General features: G+C 35.2%; 2 protein-coding genes and 1 pseudogene across 3 annotated transcripts; all 3 read right to left on the reverse strand.

Annotated features, from left to right (window-relative positions):
* Positions 1–3,946: 3,946 nt before the first annotated feature.
* On the reverse strand, positions 3,947–5,960 carry LOC7498005 (histidine-containing phosphotransfer protein 1). The gene is made up of 6 exons (XM_002314406.4): positions 5,452–5,960; positions 5,203–5,333; positions 4,966–5,034; positions 4,643–4,714; positions 4,403–4,475; positions 3,947–4,281 (listed from the first exon to the last, which is right to left on the reverse strand). The coding sequence occupies exons 1-6, from the start codon at positions 5,509–5,511 to the stop codon at positions 4,222–4,224; spliced, it is 465 nt and encodes a 154-aa protein (XP_002314442.1). The 5' UTR covers positions 5,512–5,960; the 3' UTR covers positions 3,947–4,221.
* An 8,678-nt stretch (positions 5,961–14,638) lies between these two features.
* Positions 14,639–17,196, reverse strand: LOC7498002 (probable prolyl 4-hydroxylase 4; annotated as a pseudogene).
* Positions 17,197–17,863: 667 nt separating this feature from the next.
* On the reverse strand, positions 17,864–21,316 carry LOC7498001 (receptor-like cytosolic serine/threonine-protein kinase RBK2). Of its 2 annotated transcripts, none has more exons than XM_024609295.2 (9): positions 20,958–21,316; positions 20,435–20,541; positions 19,877–20,341; positions 19,422–19,673; positions 19,173–19,327; positions 18,992–19,071; positions 18,772–18,907; positions 18,525–18,674; positions 17,864–18,446 (listed from the first exon to the last, which is right to left on the reverse strand). In XM_024609295.2, exons 1-9 carry the CDS (start codon positions 20,990–20,992, stop codon positions 18,189–18,191), a joined length of 1,638 nt encoding a protein of 545 aa, XP_024465063.2. In that variant the 5' UTR covers positions 20,993–21,316; the 3' UTR covers positions 17,864–18,188. The 2 variants fall into 2 exon arrangements, with proteins under 2 accessions (XP_024465063.2, XP_024465062.2); XM_024609294.2 differs by having other exon boundaries at positions 19,877–20,353; positions 20,958–21,315.
* Between the last annotated feature and the right edge of the window lie 720 nt (positions 21,317–22,036).

Consider the following 22,036-nt stretch of genomic DNA (forward strand, 5'->3'; position numbering starts at 1 on the left):
GTGGACTAGTCTGTTCAGATAGTTGGGGCAGATCAATCCAGTTATAGGCATCTTGTTGCAGCTGCTCCCCCTGAGGACTAGAGGTGGATTGATCTAGACCGAAAAAATACTCTGTTTCGGAGAAAGTGACATCCATGCTGACATACATGTGGTGAGCTGAAGGATGGTAACAACGGTAGCCTTTTTGGTGAGGATTGAAGCCAAAAAACACGCAGCGCACTGCACATGGATCCAGTTTTGTGCGCTGAGATTTCTACAGGTGAACATAGGCGACACACCCAAAAACTCGAGGTTCTAGATATAGGAAGGATGGAATCTGAACATGTTGAGTTAGAGTTTGTAGAGGAGTTCTGAAGGAGAGGACTTGTGATGGCATTCGGTTCATGAGGTACACTGCATAGGTCACGGCTTCCACCAAATAATGTTGAGGTATATGGGCACCGATAAGAAGAGCTCTAGTAGTTTCAAGGATATGCATGTTTTTGCGTTCTGCCACACCATTTTGTTGTGAAGTACCTAGACAAATAGTTTCGTGAAGAATACCATTGTCTTGAAACAATTTCAAGAGCTTAGAGTTAAGGTATTCTCCGCCATTTTCTGATCGAATAACTTTCACGGGGAGGGAGAACTGAGTGCGAACCATGTGATAAAAATTAGGAGTATATTGCACACATCACTCTTGTGCCGCATGGTATATAACCAAGTCATTCTGGTGCAGTCATCGACAAATATAATAAACCACTGAATCCCAGATTGAGTAGTAATTGGGGCAGGTCCCCAAACATCAGAGTGAATTAATTCAAATGGCTTTATGCTTTTAGTCAGGCTTAACGGATACGAAGTACGGTGGCTTTTGGCCAAGATGCAAACATTACATTTAAGAGAAGAACTGAGATCCAAAATGTCATTAAATAGGGATGGAAATAATTTTTTTAAGTAGCCAAAGGATGTGTGACCCAGCCGATGATGCCACAATCAAATATTCTTGGAGTCATGAACATTGCGACTCTGAACTTGATGGACGTGACCTAACACAACATCATCCGCATAGTAAAGCCCCTTCCTCTTAGTATCATGTCTAATGATCGCTTGAGTCCGGATATCCTGAAGTAAGCAAAAAGTGGGAAACATTAAGACAATGCAATCCAATTCTTCTGTAATTTGACTAATTGATAATAAGTGATTTGAAAGTGCAGGAACAAGTAGACAATTATGTAATGAAAGGTTAGGAGTGAGAGCAATTGATCCTGCTCCAATAACTGGGGTAAACTCCCCATTAGTTGTCAGGACTTTTTCCTTAGATCGGGAAGTCATGTACTGAAATAATGATTTATTGTAAGTCATATGGTCTGTGGCACCCGAGTCAATGATCCAACTTGTATCTTGAACTGTGGATGTAGAAAACATCATTCCAGTGTTTTCTGAGGTTGGAAGGGAGTCAGCTGTATTGGCTAAAGAGAGTATTTCACCCGGTTTAATATGGTCTCTTTGACATGTTGCAATAGCAGCAACACTAGAAGGAATCTCCACCGTATTAGCTAATTTTGCTTGGCATGAACGTTTATTGTTGCGTGCTTTACTCTGCTTCTGTTTTTCTAAGAACCATTCGGGATAGCCATGAATTTCAAAATAGGTGTCTCTGGTATGGCGACTTCCATTACAATGACTGTAGCACAATTTATCCTTTTCTGCTTCCTCAACAGCTCTAAGGTTGCGAAAGTTAGAGGAGGCGGTGGATTTGAAAATCATTGCCATGAAAGTACCTTCACCCGTGTTCTTTGTGCCAAGCATGGTGACTCGGTGTTGAGCCTCTCGTCGAACAGTATTGAAGCACTCTTCAATACGTGGAACAGATTTCATGCGAAGAAGATCACTGCGTACTAGGTCGAATACCTCATCTAGTCCCACGAGAAAGTCATAAATCCGATCTTTTTAGATTTCTTCTTGTCTGGTTCTAAGGTCTGTAGTACACATCATCTTAATTGGTCGTCGTTTATCAATTTCTTGTCAGACGCTGTTAAGTTCTGCGTAGTATAAGTTAACTGGATGTCCATTATGTTTTGTTCTTGTTGCCTTGCAGCGTAACTCATAAAATTGAGACTCATCCGCCCCATCATAGAAGGTTTGAGTTACACTGTCCCAGATTTCCTTGGCTGATGAAAGGTGTATAAATAAGCCGATGAGATGAGGCTCCATGGTTTTCAGCAGCCATCCTCGCACCACCGTATCTTCAATGCACCATCTTGAGTAACCGGGATTTCCTTCTTCCATTCTAGCGTTTTGTCCATTTAAGTAGCCAAGTTTGTTCAATCCAGCAGCATGAAGCTCAATCATTCGTGACCAGATTATGAAGTTTGTCTCATTTAATTTGAATCCAAAGGGTAAGTTGTTTAGGTTGGGTGATTCAACAGAGACTAGAGTATGGTTTATAGGAATTATAGAGGTATTTGTATCATCCATGGTCGGTCCCTTGTTTCAAGACCAATTCTGGATGGGGCTGCAGAGAGAGAAGAATTTTAATTATGCTCTTATACCATGATAAAGTTTAGAGTTTAGGTTTTTATGGCGGTTTACAGGTTTCCTGTTCTACAAGGAATATATTTCCTGTTCTGAAAGGAATACATTAATGTGTATCCTTTCAGAACTTTTATGGAATATCTACTAGAACTCTTATTCTCTAATTCAGCTAATTACATGTTAACAGGTGATTCATATATAATATGTCAATTTGTGGCATGCAAGGAGAGATCTCTTATTTACAGAGTAGTATCCCTCTATTTGATGTCAATTTATGGAAGAGCATTTTCATTATGCATTAAGGGAAGTGATTTATGGCTAGTGGGAAGAGCATCTTCATTATGCATTAAGGGAAGTGATTTATGGCTAGTGGTCCCTATACACTATTTTGTCATAGTTGAGGTGCATTGCTCTGATTGGGTAATGCGTCAATTTGGATTGCATCATCACATATTTGATGATGTTGACACACTTGATGACTTTCATATTGTTAATCGTTGAAGTAAAGAGGAAGATGATTGGTTATTTACATAGTAGTATCTTTTTATTGAGTTAGATCTATACATGACTTGGTACATGAACATAACAAGATGATTCATAATATCACAATGAAACACATTACGAGACATCTATGTGACACTCCGCGTCAGCCGACACATAATCCGAATAATTATGATCCTCGTGCACCAAGATATAATAGATTAGTATGCATGGATTAGTTTTTTTAACATGTAATAAAATTCTTATTTATATCTTATAAAATAATACCTTCTAATATATTATGTGAATTTTCCAATGGGTGAATTTTCTAATACGCGAGGGTCAAAGAGTTACAACCGTAGTTCATGATGCTATCAATAATGTTGTGCGTGACGCTTTCAGTACTTTGTTCTCATCATGTCGTTCTTCACTTAATATGCGAGGGTTAGAGAGTTGTAGCCGCACTTCAAACACGACATCATGCACTTATGCTACTTGCATAATCATTGTTTTTATGCTAGAGTAAAAATTATTTTCCCAACCAATTTGGAAAATAAATCCTTAATAAATAAATAAAAAGATTTGGTTCAAATTTACCCCATGCTTTAGTCTATGTAACCCATTTAGATTAAATTGCATTAAATTGTAAAATTACAACTAATTACTATTTTGGGAATGCTTAAGATATAAAAGACATTAATTTTTTACAAAAAAAAAATAAAACTAATATTTTCAAAAATCTTATAATTGAAATTGTTCAAATGTTATAGGAATAAAAAATAATTTGTTTGAAAAAAACTCGTAATTTTGAGATATTCAAGGAATAAAAAAAATTCAAGATACTTGGATAAAAAAATTACAAAATGTTTAGTATCTTGTCAGGCAAATGATCTCGCGATAGTTACGACGTCGACATTAACATCTGGAAATTTGTATGGGCAAGAATCCATGCCATGAAATCACATCGGATGTGGCTCTTGAATTACATTAATGAGCAGACAAAACTATTCACTGGTAGATTGTCTGGCTTGAAGAAGAACAAAATATAAAAGAAAAGCATGAAGAGCACATAATGATAAGTGGAAGTTGATGGTACTGTATCTTCATAAGAATCCATACAAGCACAACATGATTAGTTAAACAGAACCTCACATAGGAATTAACATACAGTAATCCTCCCATTTTTACTAGCAGCTTTCCTCGTCTTGCATTGCATTAACAGGCTTAACAACTCAATTCTTCCATAGGAATTGACCCACCAGCTGCCACAATCTGTTGCTCCAGCTGCAACAGACACAACATTGCATTTGAAAAACAAGAACACGATTATAAAAGAAGTTCAGCAACTATGTTTCTTTAAATAAATGAACATTTCATTGAGCAAGAGTACAGTGACTGTACGCACCCTGATTAGAGCTTCAAGCTTGCTCTTCACGAGACAGTAATCCTGTTTCACTTGCTGCAGGCATCTCTGGCAACTGCAATCCAAGTAACCGAATACATATAATTGAAGCATTAAATATCGCATCACATAAAAATACAAATCCTGGGGTTCAATAGCTAACTGCGAAAAAAAGAATTGGAAAGTACATTGATGCTAAAAAATAAAACAATCTGGAGAATGAGGTAGAGGGAAATAACTCACCCTTCAATGTTCTGTTCCTCACAGAAGCTGCGGAAAGCGATGCAGTCATTTTTAACTCTCTGTGCACCTATGCTGTATAACACAAGATCCATTTTTTTCACCCAAAGTGAGCTAAAGAATCCATCTTTTCTCAATCAAACAAAAATGAGCTAAGAAGAAGGGGGGGAAAATAATTGTTAGCATTCTGCGTCTAATTTTCCAGGTCGTGTCTTAGATCTGAACTGTTTTCTGTGAGGTTCAATGCTCTTCATATGGTTTTAAAGAGGACATGATACTTAAATCAACGATTGCTTGTTTTAGTTCTATAGGAAGCAAACATATACCTGGAGCTGCTACCCTTCAACTGGTGAACATGAGCATCAACCTTTTTGAAGTCTACACTTTGCTGTTCTCTATAAAAGAAGAGGTAAAACAAAACCCATTTCGAAAAAAAAAATTGTAGCAATATAAAAATACAGTCAGCTAGCTAGAATCAACCATAACCAAAAAGGAAAGCTCAGAACTTTTAATCAACATCAAGCAGTTCAGATGTTTGAGAGAGAGTGAGAGAGTCTCCTTACAAGGCAAAGGTGAGATCACTCAGAAGCCTCTCAGAATCTTCAAAGAAGAGAGATACCACTTCAGCAACAAAATCTGGGTTGCTCTCGTCTTGCAGAAGCTGAAGCTGTTGAAACTGGGCATCCAGAAACCCCTTCATCCACCCAAAAAAAGAATAAGAAAACTGAAAAGGAAAACAAAAAACACAGAATACAAAACAACAGGGATAAGAACTATAGAAAGTCCACAATTTTTATTTTATTTTGCACTACCTCTCTAAACAAGGACTTGGTATATTCAACCCATGCTCTCTGCATCTGAACAACCTCCATCCCTTTAAAACTCTCGGACAAAAAGAAAGAAGAAAAACACAGTGCTTTCTTAAGCTACGACAACTCAACACAGCTTTGTGGCTTAAATTTACAGATCTTGTGGGAGTTATTGCACAATAAAAGTGGGTAATAAATGGTATAAATGGTATGGAAACGGAAAGCTTGAAAGGGATTTAGTGAATTTTAAAGTAGAAATGGAAAGATTTTTGTTTGCTTTTTGGCTATCAGGTGAGTAAACGTTTTGAATCCCTTCCTCTCTGGATTTGTGCTAATAATGCTTGTGTTCTATTTTGAGTCTTTTTTGCACCAATATAATTAGCTCTTGTGCTGTACCATCTTGTAAAGCAACCCCAACCTTATTCCATCTTCTTCATCATTCTAGCTTTACTTCTTGTGGTATTCCTTTAAAAATAAATAAATAAATAAATTATTTCAATTTGCAGTACAAACTATTGGTTCTGGTTACAAGTTCACACATGGGGTTTGACTGTGACTTCAACCATGTAATACAACACTAGTTTGATTCCCCTGGTCTGCGGAATGGAGCTTCTTCTTTTTCTCTACACTTAAAAAAGTATGGATGTTATTTTTAATGTTTTTTTATTATATAAAAAAATTAGCTATAAACTAAAAAGTTTGTAAATGAATTTATAAATAATAATAAACTTATTAATTTCAATGAAATATTGAGTTGAGATATTAAGATATTTATAACATATTTCCAGCTAAATTTTTTTATTTTTGTCATGATTAAGATATAACTGTAAATCAAACATATAAATTAAAATTACATCTCAAATGATAATTCTTAATCTTAATAATTAAAATACAATGCCTTACCTTTTCATTTTATTATTTTATCTCCTTTAGGTGAATCTCCTTAACATACATTTAATTTCCCAAAAAAATATAGTTGAAAATATTAATATCAACATAACACTGTTGATATTTTTAACATCTATAATCCGGGAAAAAAACATAACACCACGTACTGTCGATATCAACATAATCCATATTGATATCATTATCCTAAAAGTTCTGGTAAGCTAATCAAGTTCTTAGTAATATTGATATCTACACAACTCTGTTGATATCACTAACTTCCATGATCTAGAAAAAAAAAAAAACAAGCACCAAGTAATGTTGATATCAACATAATTAATGTCGATATCAACATAATTCATATTGATAATTCATGTTGATATCATTAGCTTTCAAGCTTCAATGGGGTAATCAAGTTCTCATTATGATCGATATCAATATAATCTCGTTGATATTATTAACTTTCATAATCCAGAAGAAAACACAAACATCAAGTAATGCTTATATCAACATAATCCATTTTGATATCATTAGCCTCCAAGTTTCAGTAGACTAAACAAATTATCATTAATACAAATATCAACATAACCTTGTTGATACCATTAACTTTTATTTTTTTTTTGAAAGAAAACATAAACACCAAGTAATGTCGATAACAACATAATCCATATGATATCATTAGCCTCCAAGTTCCAGTAGGCTAATAAAGTTTTCATTAATATCGATATTAACATAACCATATTGATACCATTAACTTTTATGATCTGGAATAAAACACAAACACCAAATAATGTCGATATCAATAGAATCTATGTTGATATAATTAGCCTGCAAGTTCTAGAAGGCTAATCAAGTTCCCATTAGTACCAATATCAATATAATCTTGTTAACATCGTTAACTTCCATGATCCATAAGAAAAAACAAACACCAAGTAATGTCGATATCAACATAATTCATATTGTTATCATTAGCCTCTAAGTTCCGATAGGCTAATCAAGTTCTCATTAATACTAATATCAATATAATCTTATTAATATCATTAACTTCCATAATTCCGAAGAAAACACAAGTATCGAGTAATGTTAATATCAACATCATCCATGTTGATATTATTACCCTCTAAGTGCTAATCTAGTTTTTACTCAACATATTTTCCTTCTTTTCATAAGGTTAAGTCTTGATATCAATAAAATTTTATTACATCATTAGCCCCAGAAAACTTGATGGCTAATCAAGTCTTGTTTATAAGTTTCCTTGATATACTTTTCTTTCCTGACATGATCGGTAATAGTAATAATAATAATAATACTAATTCACACACACACACAGACATTAAATATCAATAAAAGTAGACATTTAATTCACTCTTTTTTGAAAAGTATCAAGGACAACACGTTTTCACTGCTGTCAATTTAAATCTGTCACCTAAATGCAAAATTGCCCAAATTATTATGTACTTGGCATTATATCGATAACTTTTTCTTAATTATAATTACTTTGCTTTAAAAACTGATTATAAATCGAATTAAGAGCTTCCACTTTTCTAGCTTTTACCACTTTGTTTTTAAGCAAAGTAATTAAAAATGTCAAAAAGTATTTATTAAATATTTTAAAAATAGTTTTTTTATTTTAAAAATGAAAGGTGATTTTTTATAAAAGTAGGCTAAAAGTGTATTAGATTCTACTTCAAAAGATGTTTTCTATGATGAAAGACTGCATATTATATTTTATTTAAACATAAAATAACTTGAACTATTATAAAATTATAAAAACATTTATAGTGCATTTTATCCTAATATATATGTATATATATATATATATAGACATGAAATCAAATTAAATATCATATAAAGATTTTATAAAAACTAAGCATATATCCAAACTTATATAAAAAATTGAAACACCTAGAGGTGAGCAAAAAAAACCAACAAACCGATTAAACCAAGAAAACCAGAAAAAACCAAAAAAATCGAACCATGAAAAAAAACCGATTAGAATATTTTAAAAAAATTCAGTTCGGTTCGGTTTCGGTTTCGGTTTCATAAGCCTAAAATAAAAAAACTGAACCGAACCGATTTAGTTAAGAAATAAACCAAACCGGAAAAAACCCATTAGAAAGTCTAAAAAAACCCCAAAAAACAATATAATTTTCAGTTTTTAATATAAAATAACCAAACCGAATCGAAACCGGTTTGGTTTGGTTTCGGTTTTTTATATATTTTATAAAATTTCAATTTGGTTGTTTTTATAGGTAAAAACCAAACCGAATCGAAAATGATCACCGTAAACACCATTCTAGCATGTATACTAAACATATAATATATTAAATTAAAATTAAAATTATATAGGGTACTTACTTGTTGAAAAACTTAAAATATGATTAAGTTATATTGTTGTCTAGGATTAATATTTTATTTTTAAAGTTTTATTGCTCCTCACTTGGTATAAATAGGATGTATGCAATAAGTTTCTCAAGATTTTAACAATAATACCTTGTTTATATACACTTCTAAATAAGATCCACAGATCAAACAAAATTTGACTGAAGTGTCTTTCTACAATATGTAGCGATGGAGGAGTTTGAATAATATATAAAAATGGTGCAAAAAAACTTTTCCTTCAACCTCCTTTTACAATGGATGAAACCGAAACTTATTTTATTATATACTTTGATTACTCTTCATAAAACAAGAATTAAACATGACAGTTTTGACTTTAAATTAATATTTTTCTTAGATAAAAAAACTAGTCGGGTTACTAAAAAAATTGACCAGATTTTGATCATAAATTGGACATACTAATGGTCTGGCAAAAAATAGCTCTTCATGGGCCAAAAAAATTATAAACCCAAACCTAAGCCCAGAGAAAGAGGTGAGAAGGAAAAAAAATCTTTTATAACCCAAAATATTATTCTACAATAAATTCAAGCCCAAACTAAGCTCGAGTCGAGCAATGCATGTGTGACTTTGTTCATGATCTGGATATACTAATAAACTAACAACAAAATAATTCTTCATGGATCAAAGAATTATAAACCCAAGTCCAAGCCTAAAAAATGTTTAGTAACAAAAAAACAATCTTTGGTAGCCCAAACAAATCATTTTACACTAAACTAAAATCCAAACTCAGGCTCGAGCTAGGCAGCAAGCATGCGATTCAAGACCCAAAACCCACTTTGCTTAGGTATATATTCTTTTGTTTTAATAGTTTAGGTACTTCTTGTATTCAATTTTAACTATTCACATTCCCATTAAATAACTTAAAAGAAAAACTTGTTTCTTTCTTACCTTGGGATAGAGTTTTAGAGGGCTTTTGAGTTTCTCAAAAATATATAAGCGAAAGGTTATTTGAGAACACTTTCTTGTTCATTCACAAATTATTTTAATCATGCTAAAAAAAATTTTAACCCTAAAAGTGTCTGGACTTCATTTTTAATATGACCTTAAATATGCTGATTAATCATGTACTTAAATAATTTTTCCAACAACTGCTTATAATTTATTACCAAACAATTGAATGTGTTTAATCTTATAATGCAACGTAGCACAACACAATAGCTATAGTGGAGGTCAAACACATTCCAAGTTTATCAAACCAAATTCAAGAACATGTTTGGGCACTTTCTCATTGAGCATTTACCAGTGTTAATTAAAAAATAAATAAAAGCTGACGAAAAGAAATTAAAAGTTAAGATTGATTTGGAACATCTCAATAAATATCTTAAAATCACCCGCTAGAACCCTAAGAAAATAATAGTTTTTTTTAATTAGAAACAAAAAGGGGCCTTGACAACAAATTAATTGTAACTCTTAAATCTAATTAATTAATTAATTAATTTCAACCAAGATCTGTTTTTTTTTTAACATAGTTTTTGAAAATGTTTTAACCAAAATGCAGCAAGCAAAACGGAAGCAATTGCCATAATTAGCATAAAATAACCACTACCAAACATAGTAGAGAGGCATCACGGGACATGCCCTCTCATTACAACTCGAAGCAACGAGTGTTTTTTTAATAAGAATTAGGAACATGATGAAGTGAAGGGGATTTTTAGCCTGCGTTGACCCTTCAAAATCCATTATAAAGAAGACAACACAATCTTCTTCTTCTTCTAATTATGAAAAACCTAACGGCACGTTTGTATTGTTCTTTGAAGATTGTTATTTTGAAGAACATGCAAGATGGAAATCTCTTTTAGGGAGAAAGATGAAATAATTAAATGACTTGCGTTTTGAAAGAGTTAATCTTGAGTGGACTAAGGGTTTGTTTGGAAATGTAGTTGCGGTTATTTTGTAAAGTGCTTTTTATTTAGAAATATATTAAAATAATGTTTTTTTTTTTTTGAAATTATTTTTGAAATCAACGCATCAAAATGATCTAAAAAATAAAAAAATATTAATTTAAAGAAAAAAATAAAATAAATTTAAATTTTTTTAAAAACATTTTTGAAACACAAAAACAAATATGATCTTTGTTGATTGATTTAATTTTTTTTTAATGAAATTAATTTTTTTTAAAACTCAAATCAATCTAAATCTTAATAGAAAACATTCAAATTAAATAAATGGTTGATAGGAGTTTTATAATTAAAATATAATTAATAGGAGAAAAAGGGTAGGGCAGCGTATTATCTAGGGGTGATCATTTTTTATTCGGTTCGGTTTTTATAAAAAAAAAGTAACCAAACCGAAATTTTTTTTTAAAAAAACCGAAACCGGTTCAAACCGGCCGGTTTTGGTTCGGTTTGGTTTTTTATGACAAAAACCGGTTCAATCCGGTTTGGCTCGGTTTTTTCAGTTTTGGCTCGGTTTTTTTCCGGTTTGAGTTCTGTTCGGTTTTAGGCTTATAAACCGAAACTGAACCGAACCGGTCGGTTTTTTTAAAATTTTAATCGGTTTTTTTACACGGTTCAGTTTTTATAATTTTTTTTATTTTCACAGTTTAATCAATTTTTTTATTCACTCCTGTTATTATCTGTATCCGTAAAATAGAGAAAAGGAATAAAAAATGCTAACACCTCCTTCATTCGTCTAACAGGCTACAGCTGTTTCATGTTTCAACTCTCTAATCAACTCCTCCCTTTTAATTTCATCATTTCAGAAGGGACAGCTGGACAAAAGACATGCTCCATTCTCAAAGGCTAAAGCCCTTTTTATTTCTTCTTTCAAATCTTTCTAGAAATACATTTTGAAAATCGATCGGGAAAAAAATAATAATTTCAATTAATATATAAAAAAATACTCTTAGTTGTTGAATTTAAAAAAAATAAATAAATCTCGTAGTTTGTGGAGACGGTCTGGCTTGCTTTGCTTGTGACCTGTGAGGTGTGACAGACACCGACCGTAAACGTGGAGAGAGGAGAATCCTTACCAGTTTTATTCTCTCTTTTCAGGGCAAACGAGGAGGTGTGGTGTGTGTTTGGTCAATGGCTAATATTCTTCTCTTTTCATGATTCGTAGATATCGTTGAAGATTGCAATGGGTTGCACTTGCAGCGGAGATTCTTCTCATGTGATAAGACATGATAGTTATTCCATCACTTCAGATTGCCAAATCCTTTCGTTTCACTGAAAGAGAAGCATCATCTTCTCGAGTCTGAAACTCATTTCACTTGAGAACGAAACTGGTCTTCTCAAGACTGAATTGTCACTTCTCAAGAAAAGATTCACCAATGGGACAGATGGATGCATTAAAATTTGTTGAAAATGAATAAGAATCCAACGAAAGGGAGAAAGAGAGTGAGGATAGTTCACTTCTTCCAAATCAAAACACCTTTTTCTCTCAAGCACCCGTTGAAATCTTAAGCTTCAAAGAGGGGGGGGAAAACAGAAAGCGAAGAACTATTGAAGCGCATATGCTAAATGCATTTTCTGTATTTCATGAAAGCTGGCTGTATCTACAATGAGAGGAAAATACAACTAGCAAAATACAAAATGGATCATTTTCAGCAATGTCTACAGGATTGTAATTGAAAAGAAAAATCAAGTGCAGCCCCCTACAAAGACCATCAACCAACCATAAGGAAACCTACAAGGAGTGTGGAAGGCATATCCTAACATACCTTAGAACTCCTCCTACAATATCCAGGAAGGTCCGGTGACCCAACCGTGTACTCAGTGTTTTTGGTGCGTTCTCCAAGGGCTGCCCACCTCTCACAACTTTCATTCTGATCAGTGCAATTCCCACCAGCTTCCACGTTCTTGTCAAATGAGTCTACATGAATCCACTTTGTGGCAGACCATTTCTCACCTTCAATCACAGGGCACCCTATTTATAAGTTTACAATAACTAAACAAAAGCTCTTAATACACGCCCTCTCTTTCTTTCTAGTGTTTCTCTCTAATCTCTCCACACATAATAGCATAAACTTAGCTGCCTATTTATACACAAATTGAAAGTAAAAAAAAATCAAACTTAAAGTGTGAAGGCGGCTGACGGCACATAGCAGGTGGCTGGCTGCAAGTGGTGTTTGAGGCGATTAACAGCTGGTGGTTGTAAGTGGTGGTTGGTGGTTGCATTCCTTGACCTTCTAGATTGAGTTTACCACAACAAATTCCCCATTTAAACTCAATCGAGGGATGTCATGCCAAGCATGAACTTCAATCTGATAAATATTTCTCCCTTCAATGGCTTTGCAAAAATATCTGCAACTTGATCATTTGTCTTGCATGATATGAGTTCAACTTCTTTGTTCTTCACATGCTCTCGGATAAAGTGATGACGTGTATCAATGTGTTTACTTCTTTCATGATACATTAGGTTCTTTGCTAATGCAATCGCTAATCGATTATCAATATAAATCTCTGTAGGATTTTCTTGAGGAAATCTCAAATGCTTCAGCATATTCCTTAACCATATTAAATGGCATACAGCTGAGTTGGCAGCAACATACTCAGCTGAGTTGGCAACAACATACTCAGCTTCACAGCTTGATAACATTACTATCGATTGCTTCTTGGATGACCATGTGAAAGATGTATCTCCATGAAAAAGACAAATCCCGTTGTGCTTTTCCTTTCATCCAGATCTCTACCCCAATCACTATCCAAGTAGCCAACAAGATTGAAGTTTTTACTTGAGGTATAAAACATACCTTCATTTGTTGTTCCTTTGATGTAGCGAAGAATTCTCTTGGCTGCATTCAAGTGAGACTGGTCTGGTGTCTCCATATATCTGCTGATAAGTCCAACTCCGTAGAGTATATCTAGTATGGTACATGTCGAGTACCGTAAGCTTCCTACTAAGCTTTTGAAGTAAGTTGGATCAACATTTCCAACTTTACTCTTCCTCAATTCTACTCCATTCTCAACTGGAGTTGATACCGGATTGCAGCTTTCCACCTTGAACCTTTCAAGAATATTCCAAAGCGGTTACGCCAAAGATATTCTTGAAAGGTTCAAGATGGAAAGCTGCAATCCGGTATCAACTCCAGTTGAGAATGGAGTAGAATTGAGGAAGAGTAAAGTTGGAAATGTTGATCCAACTTACTTCAAAAGCTTAGTAGGAAGCTTACGGTACTCGACATGTACCAGACTAGATATACTCTACGGAGTTGGACTTATCAGCAGATATATGGAGACACCAGACCAGTCTCACTTGAATGCAGCCAAGAGAATTCTTCGCTACATCAAAGGAACAACAAATGAAGGTATGTTTTATACCTCAAGTAAAAACTTCAATCTTGTTGGCTACTTGGATAGTGATTGGGGTAGAGATCTGGATGAAAGGAAAAGCACAACGGGATTTGTCTTTTTCATGGAGATACATCTTTCACATGGTCATCCAAGAAGCAATCGATAGTAACGTTATCAAGCTGTGAAGCTGAGTATGTTGCTGCCAACTCAGCTGTATGCCATTTAATATGGTTAAGGAATATGCTGAAGCATTTGGGATTTCCTCAAGAAAATCCTACAGAGATTTATATTGATAATCGATTAGCGATTGCATTAGCAAAGAATCTAGTGTATCATGAAAGAAGTAAACACATTGATACACGTCATCACTTTATCCGAGAGAATGTGAAGAACAAAGAAGTGGAACTCATATCATGCAAGACAAATGATCAAGTTGCAGATATCTTTACAAAACCATTGAAGGGAGAAATATTTATCAGATTGAAGTTCATGCTTGGCATGACATCACTCGATTGAGTTTAAAGGGGGAATTTGTTGTGGTAAACTCAATCTAGAAGGTCAAGGAAGGCAACCACCAACCACCACTTACAGCCACCAGCTGTCAACCGCCTCAAACACCACTTACAGCCAGCCACCTGCTGTGTGCCGCCAGCCGCCTTCACACTTGAAGTTTGATTTTTTCTTACTTTCAATTTGTGTATAAATATGCAGCTAAGTTTATGTTATTATGTGTGGAGAGATTAGAGAGAAACACTAGAGAGAAAGAGAGGGCGTGTATTAAGAGCTTTAGTTTAGTTATTGTAAGCTTATTATTGTTGAAATAAAACAGTGTTTTATCCCCTCCGAATGTTTCAAAGCCACCACCAGTGGTTTCTCCCACCAACATCCTGTCCGCCTCCCTTTCTCAATGCTAGTAATTTCAATTTTAGAGAAGTGATTGCACAATTAGGTCAAAGCGAATACAACCAATGTTGTAGCTATCCCAAGAGATGTGCTAGGCCTATCAGCATGTATCACATGCAGACAGCCTGATCTGGAAGGTATTTGAGACTAAACCAAATTCTCTAGCACCATAAAAGCTGAAGTTCTTGCAAAATGGAACAACACAAGCATATATACAATGAGAAAGAAAAAGGCACTTGACCTGACCTCAGCTGAAGGGGAGACCGTTTCACCACCCTTTTCAACATCTGTAAGATACACGAGTACAGTTGCCAACCGGTGTTCACCACGGTCAACATTAACCTTGTCAGCAAAGTAATCATAGCGGGGATCATATTAATTTCTGCCCGTGCTCATATCTCAATAATTGTATGTCTTCCCCATTCTCTGACCAAAAGAAATACAGATCACTGTCACGCCCATTTGTTGGAAAGGGAGGGGGAGAGAAAACCTTAATTATTGCACATGTTACATATTATTATGTATTTTGGGAGCAAGCAATGTTAAAAAATTTCTTGCAAGAGAATACAACAGAAAGAAGCAAACAGTATAGCAACTACAGGATCTTATAACTCATACACCAAGTAAGAACAAGCCATTAAACTATACACCACGACCAAATCTCAATAGAATTTATCACATTCATGTTTTTTCTTGTTTCTTTACCAGTATATTATGATTCATGTATTTGAAAGCAGAGATTTCTTTGGAACTGAGAGTTCAATTTGGCAGATCATTTATGCTCATTCTAAATATGATTTTTTAATAGCAAAGTTCAAACCTAAACCCCTATGAACTGCTGAACTCCAAACATATAGAGCATCACTTGCAGATTGCATCCAAAGGTCAATGACAATCAATATTAGGATTTTGAATATATTAAAATCTTAGAAATTAGATAGCACTAGGCATCAAAAGTGTGAGGCATGGCGTCTTGAAAACAAGAAGCTTCTTAATAGGCTCTTCTATGACACTCAAAAGCATTTTCAAGCAGTATGACAATGAGTAGCAAGAAATTACTCCCTCTGTTCCGAAAAAAAAATAGTCTATTTGGGCAAATCCAATTTGCAAATGCTCCCCTTTTCATTCAAATATGCTTGTATTACTTATAGGCAACTCACAATCTTAACCAATTTTCTTCTGAATTCAATTTATTGGAACCGCCGCCATTAGGACATTGTTGGTAATTCAATGATTATTATCCATCTACTTTTAAGTGGCAAGAAATTAAGGGAAAAAGAAAATGGACACCCCCTTGATCAGCTTCTAATGAAGCAAGCTTGAGTATGCCAATATGCCCCCTTGATCAGTTGGAAGCCTGCATCCCGCTGACTATTTTTAAGGGAAAGAGGGAGTACATGTTTAGCAAAGTAGAAATCATATCAACAAAGAATCCCATCACTTCCATGCAGGAAAAAAGTGGTATTATTGCAGGCTAGGAATGATCTTAGACACAAGCTATATATGGCCTCATGCAGCAAGGCGTGGCCCTAGCTTTGAAGGCAGAAATAAATGGCACTATTCCAATCCCAGCATCCTAAACAATCTTAGAGATGAATATGCAATTGAAACTGAAAGCTCAGTATGTGAATGTTGAGGTGAAAAATTAGAAATAACAGTAAAGTTAAATAGTTCTCGAAAAAATTAGGATACTAAGCATTCTTCATGTTATAGAGCACAGCACACCTTTTGGGAGAGAAGTCCAAGTTGCAATCTTGTCCTCTGTACCTGCAACAATTGGATCCTACAACAGAAAAGGAAATTAATTTAATTACCTTACAAAAACATAAGCAAAATCTAGCTAGTTCGATCCTCCGACCCACAAAAAAAAAAAAAAAAAAAAGGCGCAGACAGTAAAGAGGGAGTGGATAAAAAAACAACCTTTGCTTTAGAGATAAACATTCCAGAACTGGTTCGAACTTGGCTAATTTTACTCTTTCCACTAAAATTATCAACCACTGCTGATCTTTACAAAAAAAGAGAGAGAGACCTTGGCTTGACTTCGGCAGGGTTGATAATGGCGCTCGAAGTACAGAGGTAAGAGCTGGATTTATGCAGAGTTGCAGAGATCGTCAGTAGAAACAGGAACTGGAAGGGGTAGAACGAAGTAGCCATCAAATTTGAGAGGATAGAGAGCGATATTTTCTGGGAAAAAAGTCAAGATTCTCTAGGAAAATCAAAGTTCGTGACACATGCGTTGAACTTAAAACGGCGACGTTTATTAATTTATAATAAATTAAAGAGTAGCACACATTAACACGCATGATTCATCAGCTTAGCAGAGTAGAATTTATTATTTAACTACAAGAAATTGATTCGAGATTTGCTCCGTTTCTTAATTTTTTAGGTTAGAACTTTGAGATCTCTGTCCAGAAAAATTCATTTTTTGGAAATAATAATTCATGAATCCATTAAAAATAAACTTTTTTTTATGTGCTGAAATGGTAAACGGATGATCACAGTATTTGAATTGTGAAATTCAAAATTAAATTCATAGTGGATTTTTACAAGCTAAAGAAATGTTAAGGAACACGTAAAATATATGTGAGAGGTTTTCAAAAGTTTCTTCCGAGAGCTTTTTCCAGGAATTTCATTGCACTGCCCTCTTGTTTTTAAATATTGATAAAGGGGAAGGAGCGAGAAAGTGGCTTAGAACACTCGCATTGCTCTTTTCCATGATCTTTACCAACAGGTAATAGATTTGACGATGCATCATGAAAAAACAGCGTAAAAAGATTCCTATCATGAATTCAACCTGATTAGAGAGACGAGAGAGAATTTATAACAGCCATTTGAGCAGCAGTGCAAGAGGATTTTGGCATCAAAAGCGAAGGGGAAAGGGCAGTGCTCATTTCTTTTTCATGTAAATTTTCTTGTTCTTTCTTTTTATGACAGGAGCATTAATCACTATACTTGTACTGGCGGCGCTCTTCGATCATATTTAGATCAAACTCTTTACATGCGAACAATTACCTTTCATTTCATAGCAGAGAAGATGTTACACAAATGCACAATCAACACCTGATGCCCACGGTGTAGCGCGGACACCACAGCTAGTAAGAACTACACATGACAGAGAATTATAATGATACATGAAGCAAGCAAGCATTACACGGATAGAAACGTGTTTACATGGTCTCAACAGTTCCTTTCCTGGCTTTCATTTTTTTCTGCTTTTCCAAACTCTTTTGGATCCAATGGTGAGTCTTGTTAGAATAAAGATTCAGGAGAGCAATGACATCCTGGGGTCAACACCCTGTGAAGAGAAAAAGATATGGTTTAGATCCCAGAACGGCTCAGAACAGCCACTCCCTCCTCCTGTTGATTCGGATCATCAAGGCACTCAGTTGATCGCCCGTGTTCTTCGGACTTTTCATTACAGTTGCTCAAAACCACCTCCATCTGTTGATTGAGATCGCTCAGATACTCTGTCGAATCGTTTTCATCTGCATCGTAGAGCTCTTCAATCGAGGGTGTCCTTTGTCGTTGCTTTAATTCTTCAAAACTGCATTCATCTCCTTGCAAAACCCTTACAACCTGCAGAGAAATCTAGCTTTTAAAAAACCAAAAAAAAAAAAACAACTGTCGAGGCATTTCTAGGGGAAGAAAATATACTTGGCTCATTTGAGGTCGCTCTGAAGGAGATTGATGTATGCACATAGAAGCTGTACATGCCAGACGATCCATCTGTTCTGAGTCATAGGCATCTGCGAGGATTGGATCAACAAGCTCCTCTATGCTGTTATTCAGTAGCAAAGGCTTGGCCTGACAACAACATTGGTCAAAACTGCATAAATTCTTGGTGGCAATACAACATAAGAGACTTGAATCACGCAGAATCAGAAAGAAGCAGCATACATACCCACATTACAAGACTGTGCTGTGAACTATCTAAGGCTTGCCTTCCAGTAATGAGCTCTAATAACAGAACCCCGTAAGCATAAACATCTGTCTTCTCATCTACTATTCCATGCATGAAGAATTCAGGAGGAAGGTAACTGTCAAGATAAGAAATGAGATCAGATTGCAAGGCTAAATAACTTGATGATTCAGAGACCCTGCCAAAGTTTTGGATTACAAACCCAAAAGTGCCTTCAATTTTTGATAGGGTGTGATGAGACCACTCCTCTGGTAACCATTTTGCAAGCCCAAAATCTGAAATCTGAAATAATTTGAAGTTCCGAATTCAGAGATTAAGGGGAGATCATTTAGGTGTTGCATATTACATCTGTAAGAAGTTAAGTTTCAGGTTTCAAAGTTAACCTGGGGCTCAAGATCCTCTGTTAGCAATATATTGGAAGCCTTGATATCTTTGTGGATGATTCTCCTCTGGCACTCCTCGTGAAGATACAGAAGGCCCCGAGCAGTTCCAAGGGCAATTTTATATCTGATTCGCCAGTCCAGCTTTTCCTTGGGGCCTGGCAACATTTGGTAGGAAACAAATTGATACATAATTTTGGTGGAAAACTTGTGGAGATATGAACTTCACAATAATCTGGATAATTAACAGACCATAAAGTAAAGATGCAAGGCTCCCATTGACAGACAATTCAAGGACAAGATGCATCCCCCCTTCAACCCCATATCCAATCACTTTAGCAATATTAGGATGGTCAACATGGACATTAATCCCAAGCTCCGATAAGAAATCGACAGTCATATCTTCTGGTGAACCTCTGGTCAGCCGTTTAATTGCAACGAACTGCCCATCTTCCAATTTCCCTTTGTAAACTTCAGCATAGCCTCCTTCTCCAATTAAATTTTCTTTATGAAAGAAGACAAGGTATCGTGAGCATATTGAGATCGAGACAACCACAACTACAAATACTACAACATAGCAAAGAGTACATTGTATTTGGAGTTGCAGACTTTACCGCGGAATTCGGTATTAAAGTTTTTGAATCTTAACTCAAAGAAGGTGAAAAGGGATACGAAGCACAAATATATATTCTGAAAGAAGCATAAACCTTGGCTAAAAGTATCAGTTGCAGCATGGAGCTCTGAGAGAGAGAAGTTCTTCCAAGAAGATTTGAAATGGCAGAATTCACCATCTAGTGAAGAATTTAGAGTTGGAACGATCTCCTCTCTGAATCTTCTGCTTCTGCTTTTCCTTTTACTTAGCTTTGGTGTACCTTTCTTCAGAGGAGGGAGGGGATGGCAGCTCGCTGCAGGTCCCTTTTTAAATACGCGAAAGAAGTCACGCCAGGGAGTGGTGGCATTCGGTTGCCCTTCTGAGCCTGAAGTGCTGGCCCTGGGAGAAGTTGCTTCAGATTCATAGCTATTTGAACTGCTTGCCTTGGAAGAAGTTTCAGATTCTACGCTAACAGAGAGATCTTCTAGAACTCCTCTTGGAGAGGACTTTTCCGTTCCATCCTTGGTCTCCTTTTCCTCCTCCTCCTCCTTCTCCGCCTCCACGGTGAAGGATTTCTTATCTGATACAGGAGCTTTCAAATAATAACAATAAGAAAACAAATCGACAGAGTTGCATCAAACACGAAGGAAAAGATAGTCACAAAGTATTTTACCATGACATGAAAACGAGTCAGCAAACCTTGATCTCGTTAGTCGTTTGCGCCGAACAGGAACAGCTTTCTTTTCTTGATTTTCTTCAATAGTGTCCTGGGAACCATTGCTGCTAACACAAGTTTGTGTCATTAAAACAAAACAGTGATTGCGCGAAAACCCAAAGGATCCAAAGCAGGTTAAAACAACTCATGATAACAAAAAGGCCAACAATTTAGCATGGAGATAGTGAAATATGACAATATTATTATGTAACATCTGACTGAAGAAATTGAAAGAAAACCATAGCGAGACACCGTCTGTAAAACAACACAATAGGCGCCTAAAATGACAGTCGAAACGACAAAAAACTTCTCCCATCACCAAATTCTTTTCATTATCTTATCTATAACAGTCGAAATGACACAAAAGTTCTGGTACTAATTCATCCACAACAATGTGGTAACTCTATACAATCTGTAACATTCCTAAACTCCAATTAGAACCAGGAAAAATAAGGCTGTAGAGGATATGAAAAGAAAGTACCACAAAGAAGCTGAAGGTTGTTGGACATCTTCCATGATGTTTCAAAGAGGTGAGCAAAGCAAAGAGACGATACAAAACCAATAAGGAAACGGAGGAAAAGCGTGTGAGAGAGACAGACAGACAGAGAGATGAAAGTAGCGGTTGGCATGATTTCTCTTTGCTTCTCTAAATATCCCCCATTACTTGTTTTTGACACTTCTTCACCTAATTTGGATGCCCTAAATTCGGCTTTTATCTGTCATTAAGAGTTTCTCCCTCCCTGATTTGTTGTCGACTGTTCTATAATAAATTTTGAGCTTATCAGCTTAAATTTTTATAGATAAAATTAGTAGATTGAAGAAGGCTTGTAAGCAAGCACGTCCTCTTAGTCTGCCGGGAAGATCTCGTAAGTGTACTCTACTGGGTTCTTGCCACGTTAGTATAAAACAATTTCTCTCTTAAACCCGGGAAAGGAATAACCGAATCAACGGAACGGCTGGATTCTCTTCAAATTAAATGACCGTTTGATTGGACAGAACAATAAAAGCACCAAAAGTAGTCGTGCCTTGAGTGGTGGACGATCTAATCCCAACAACCAAATCTTTTTTTTTTTTTTGGATTAAATTCTTAGGATAAAAATAAGATGAGTTTCTTAAGTTCTTTCTAAATATATCATGTTATGGTGAAAAGATGTGTTCTTAACATTATCAGGAAAAAATAATAATAATCTTAGATTGACACAAAAATATTCCTCACCCTTAAATAAAAAGAAAGGGCATTAGGTTTTTATTTGAAGGGTCAAGGTATGGATACCTTAGGTTTTAGACTATTGTAGATAGATGTTCCAACATAAAAAAAATTCTAATGCGATGCAAGCGTTATTAAAATAAATATGAGACTTGAATATTGATTTTAATAAACTTGATTAGTTTAATAACACAAATAAAAAAAATACAACGGTGATAAATAAAGTGAAAAAATACAACAAAAAAGGGTAAAAAAAACCGACCCAAACTCATCTAGGTTAGTACATAAAATATATGACTTGGCTGAGATACTGGGGTAACCCCGTCAAAAAAAAATCATGAAGCTTAATTATA

The sequence above is a fragment of the Populus trichocarpa genome, chromosome 10, assembly GCF_000002775.5.
Source record: "Populus trichocarpa isolate Nisqually-1 chromosome 10, P.trichocarpa_v4.1, whole genome shotgun sequence".
Lineage (NCBI taxonomy): Eukaryota > Viridiplantae > Streptophyta > Magnoliopsida > Malpighiales > Salicaceae > Populus > Populus trichocarpa.

Bases quoted from the DNA above. Each gene is read 5' to 3' on its own strand.
- LOC7498005 (XM_002314406.4), bottom strand. From the start codon at position 5,511: ATGGAGGTTGTTCAGATGCAGAGAGCATGGGTTGAATATACCAAGTCC. The intron at 5,334-5,451 runs GTAGTGCAAAAT...GGGTGGATGAAG, and splicing joins CCAAGTCCTTGTTTAGAGAG to GGGTTTCTGGATGCCCAGTT. The intron at 4,282-4,402 runs GTGCGTACAGTC...TGTCTGTTGCAG, and splicing joins AGCTTGAAGCTCTAATCAGG to CTGGAGCAACAGATTGTGGC.
- LOC7498001 (XM_024609294.2), bottom strand. From the start codon at position 20,992: ATGGAAGATGTCCAACAACCTTCAGCTTCTTTGTG. The intron at 20,354-20,434 runs GTAAAATACTTT...ATTATTTGAAAG, and splicing joins TGACTCGTTTTCATGTCATG to CTCCTGTATCAGATAAGAAA. The intron at 18,447-18,524 runs GTATATTTTCTT...ATTTCTCTGCAG, and splicing joins AGCGACCTCAAATGAGCCAA to GTTGTAAGGGTTTTGCAAGG.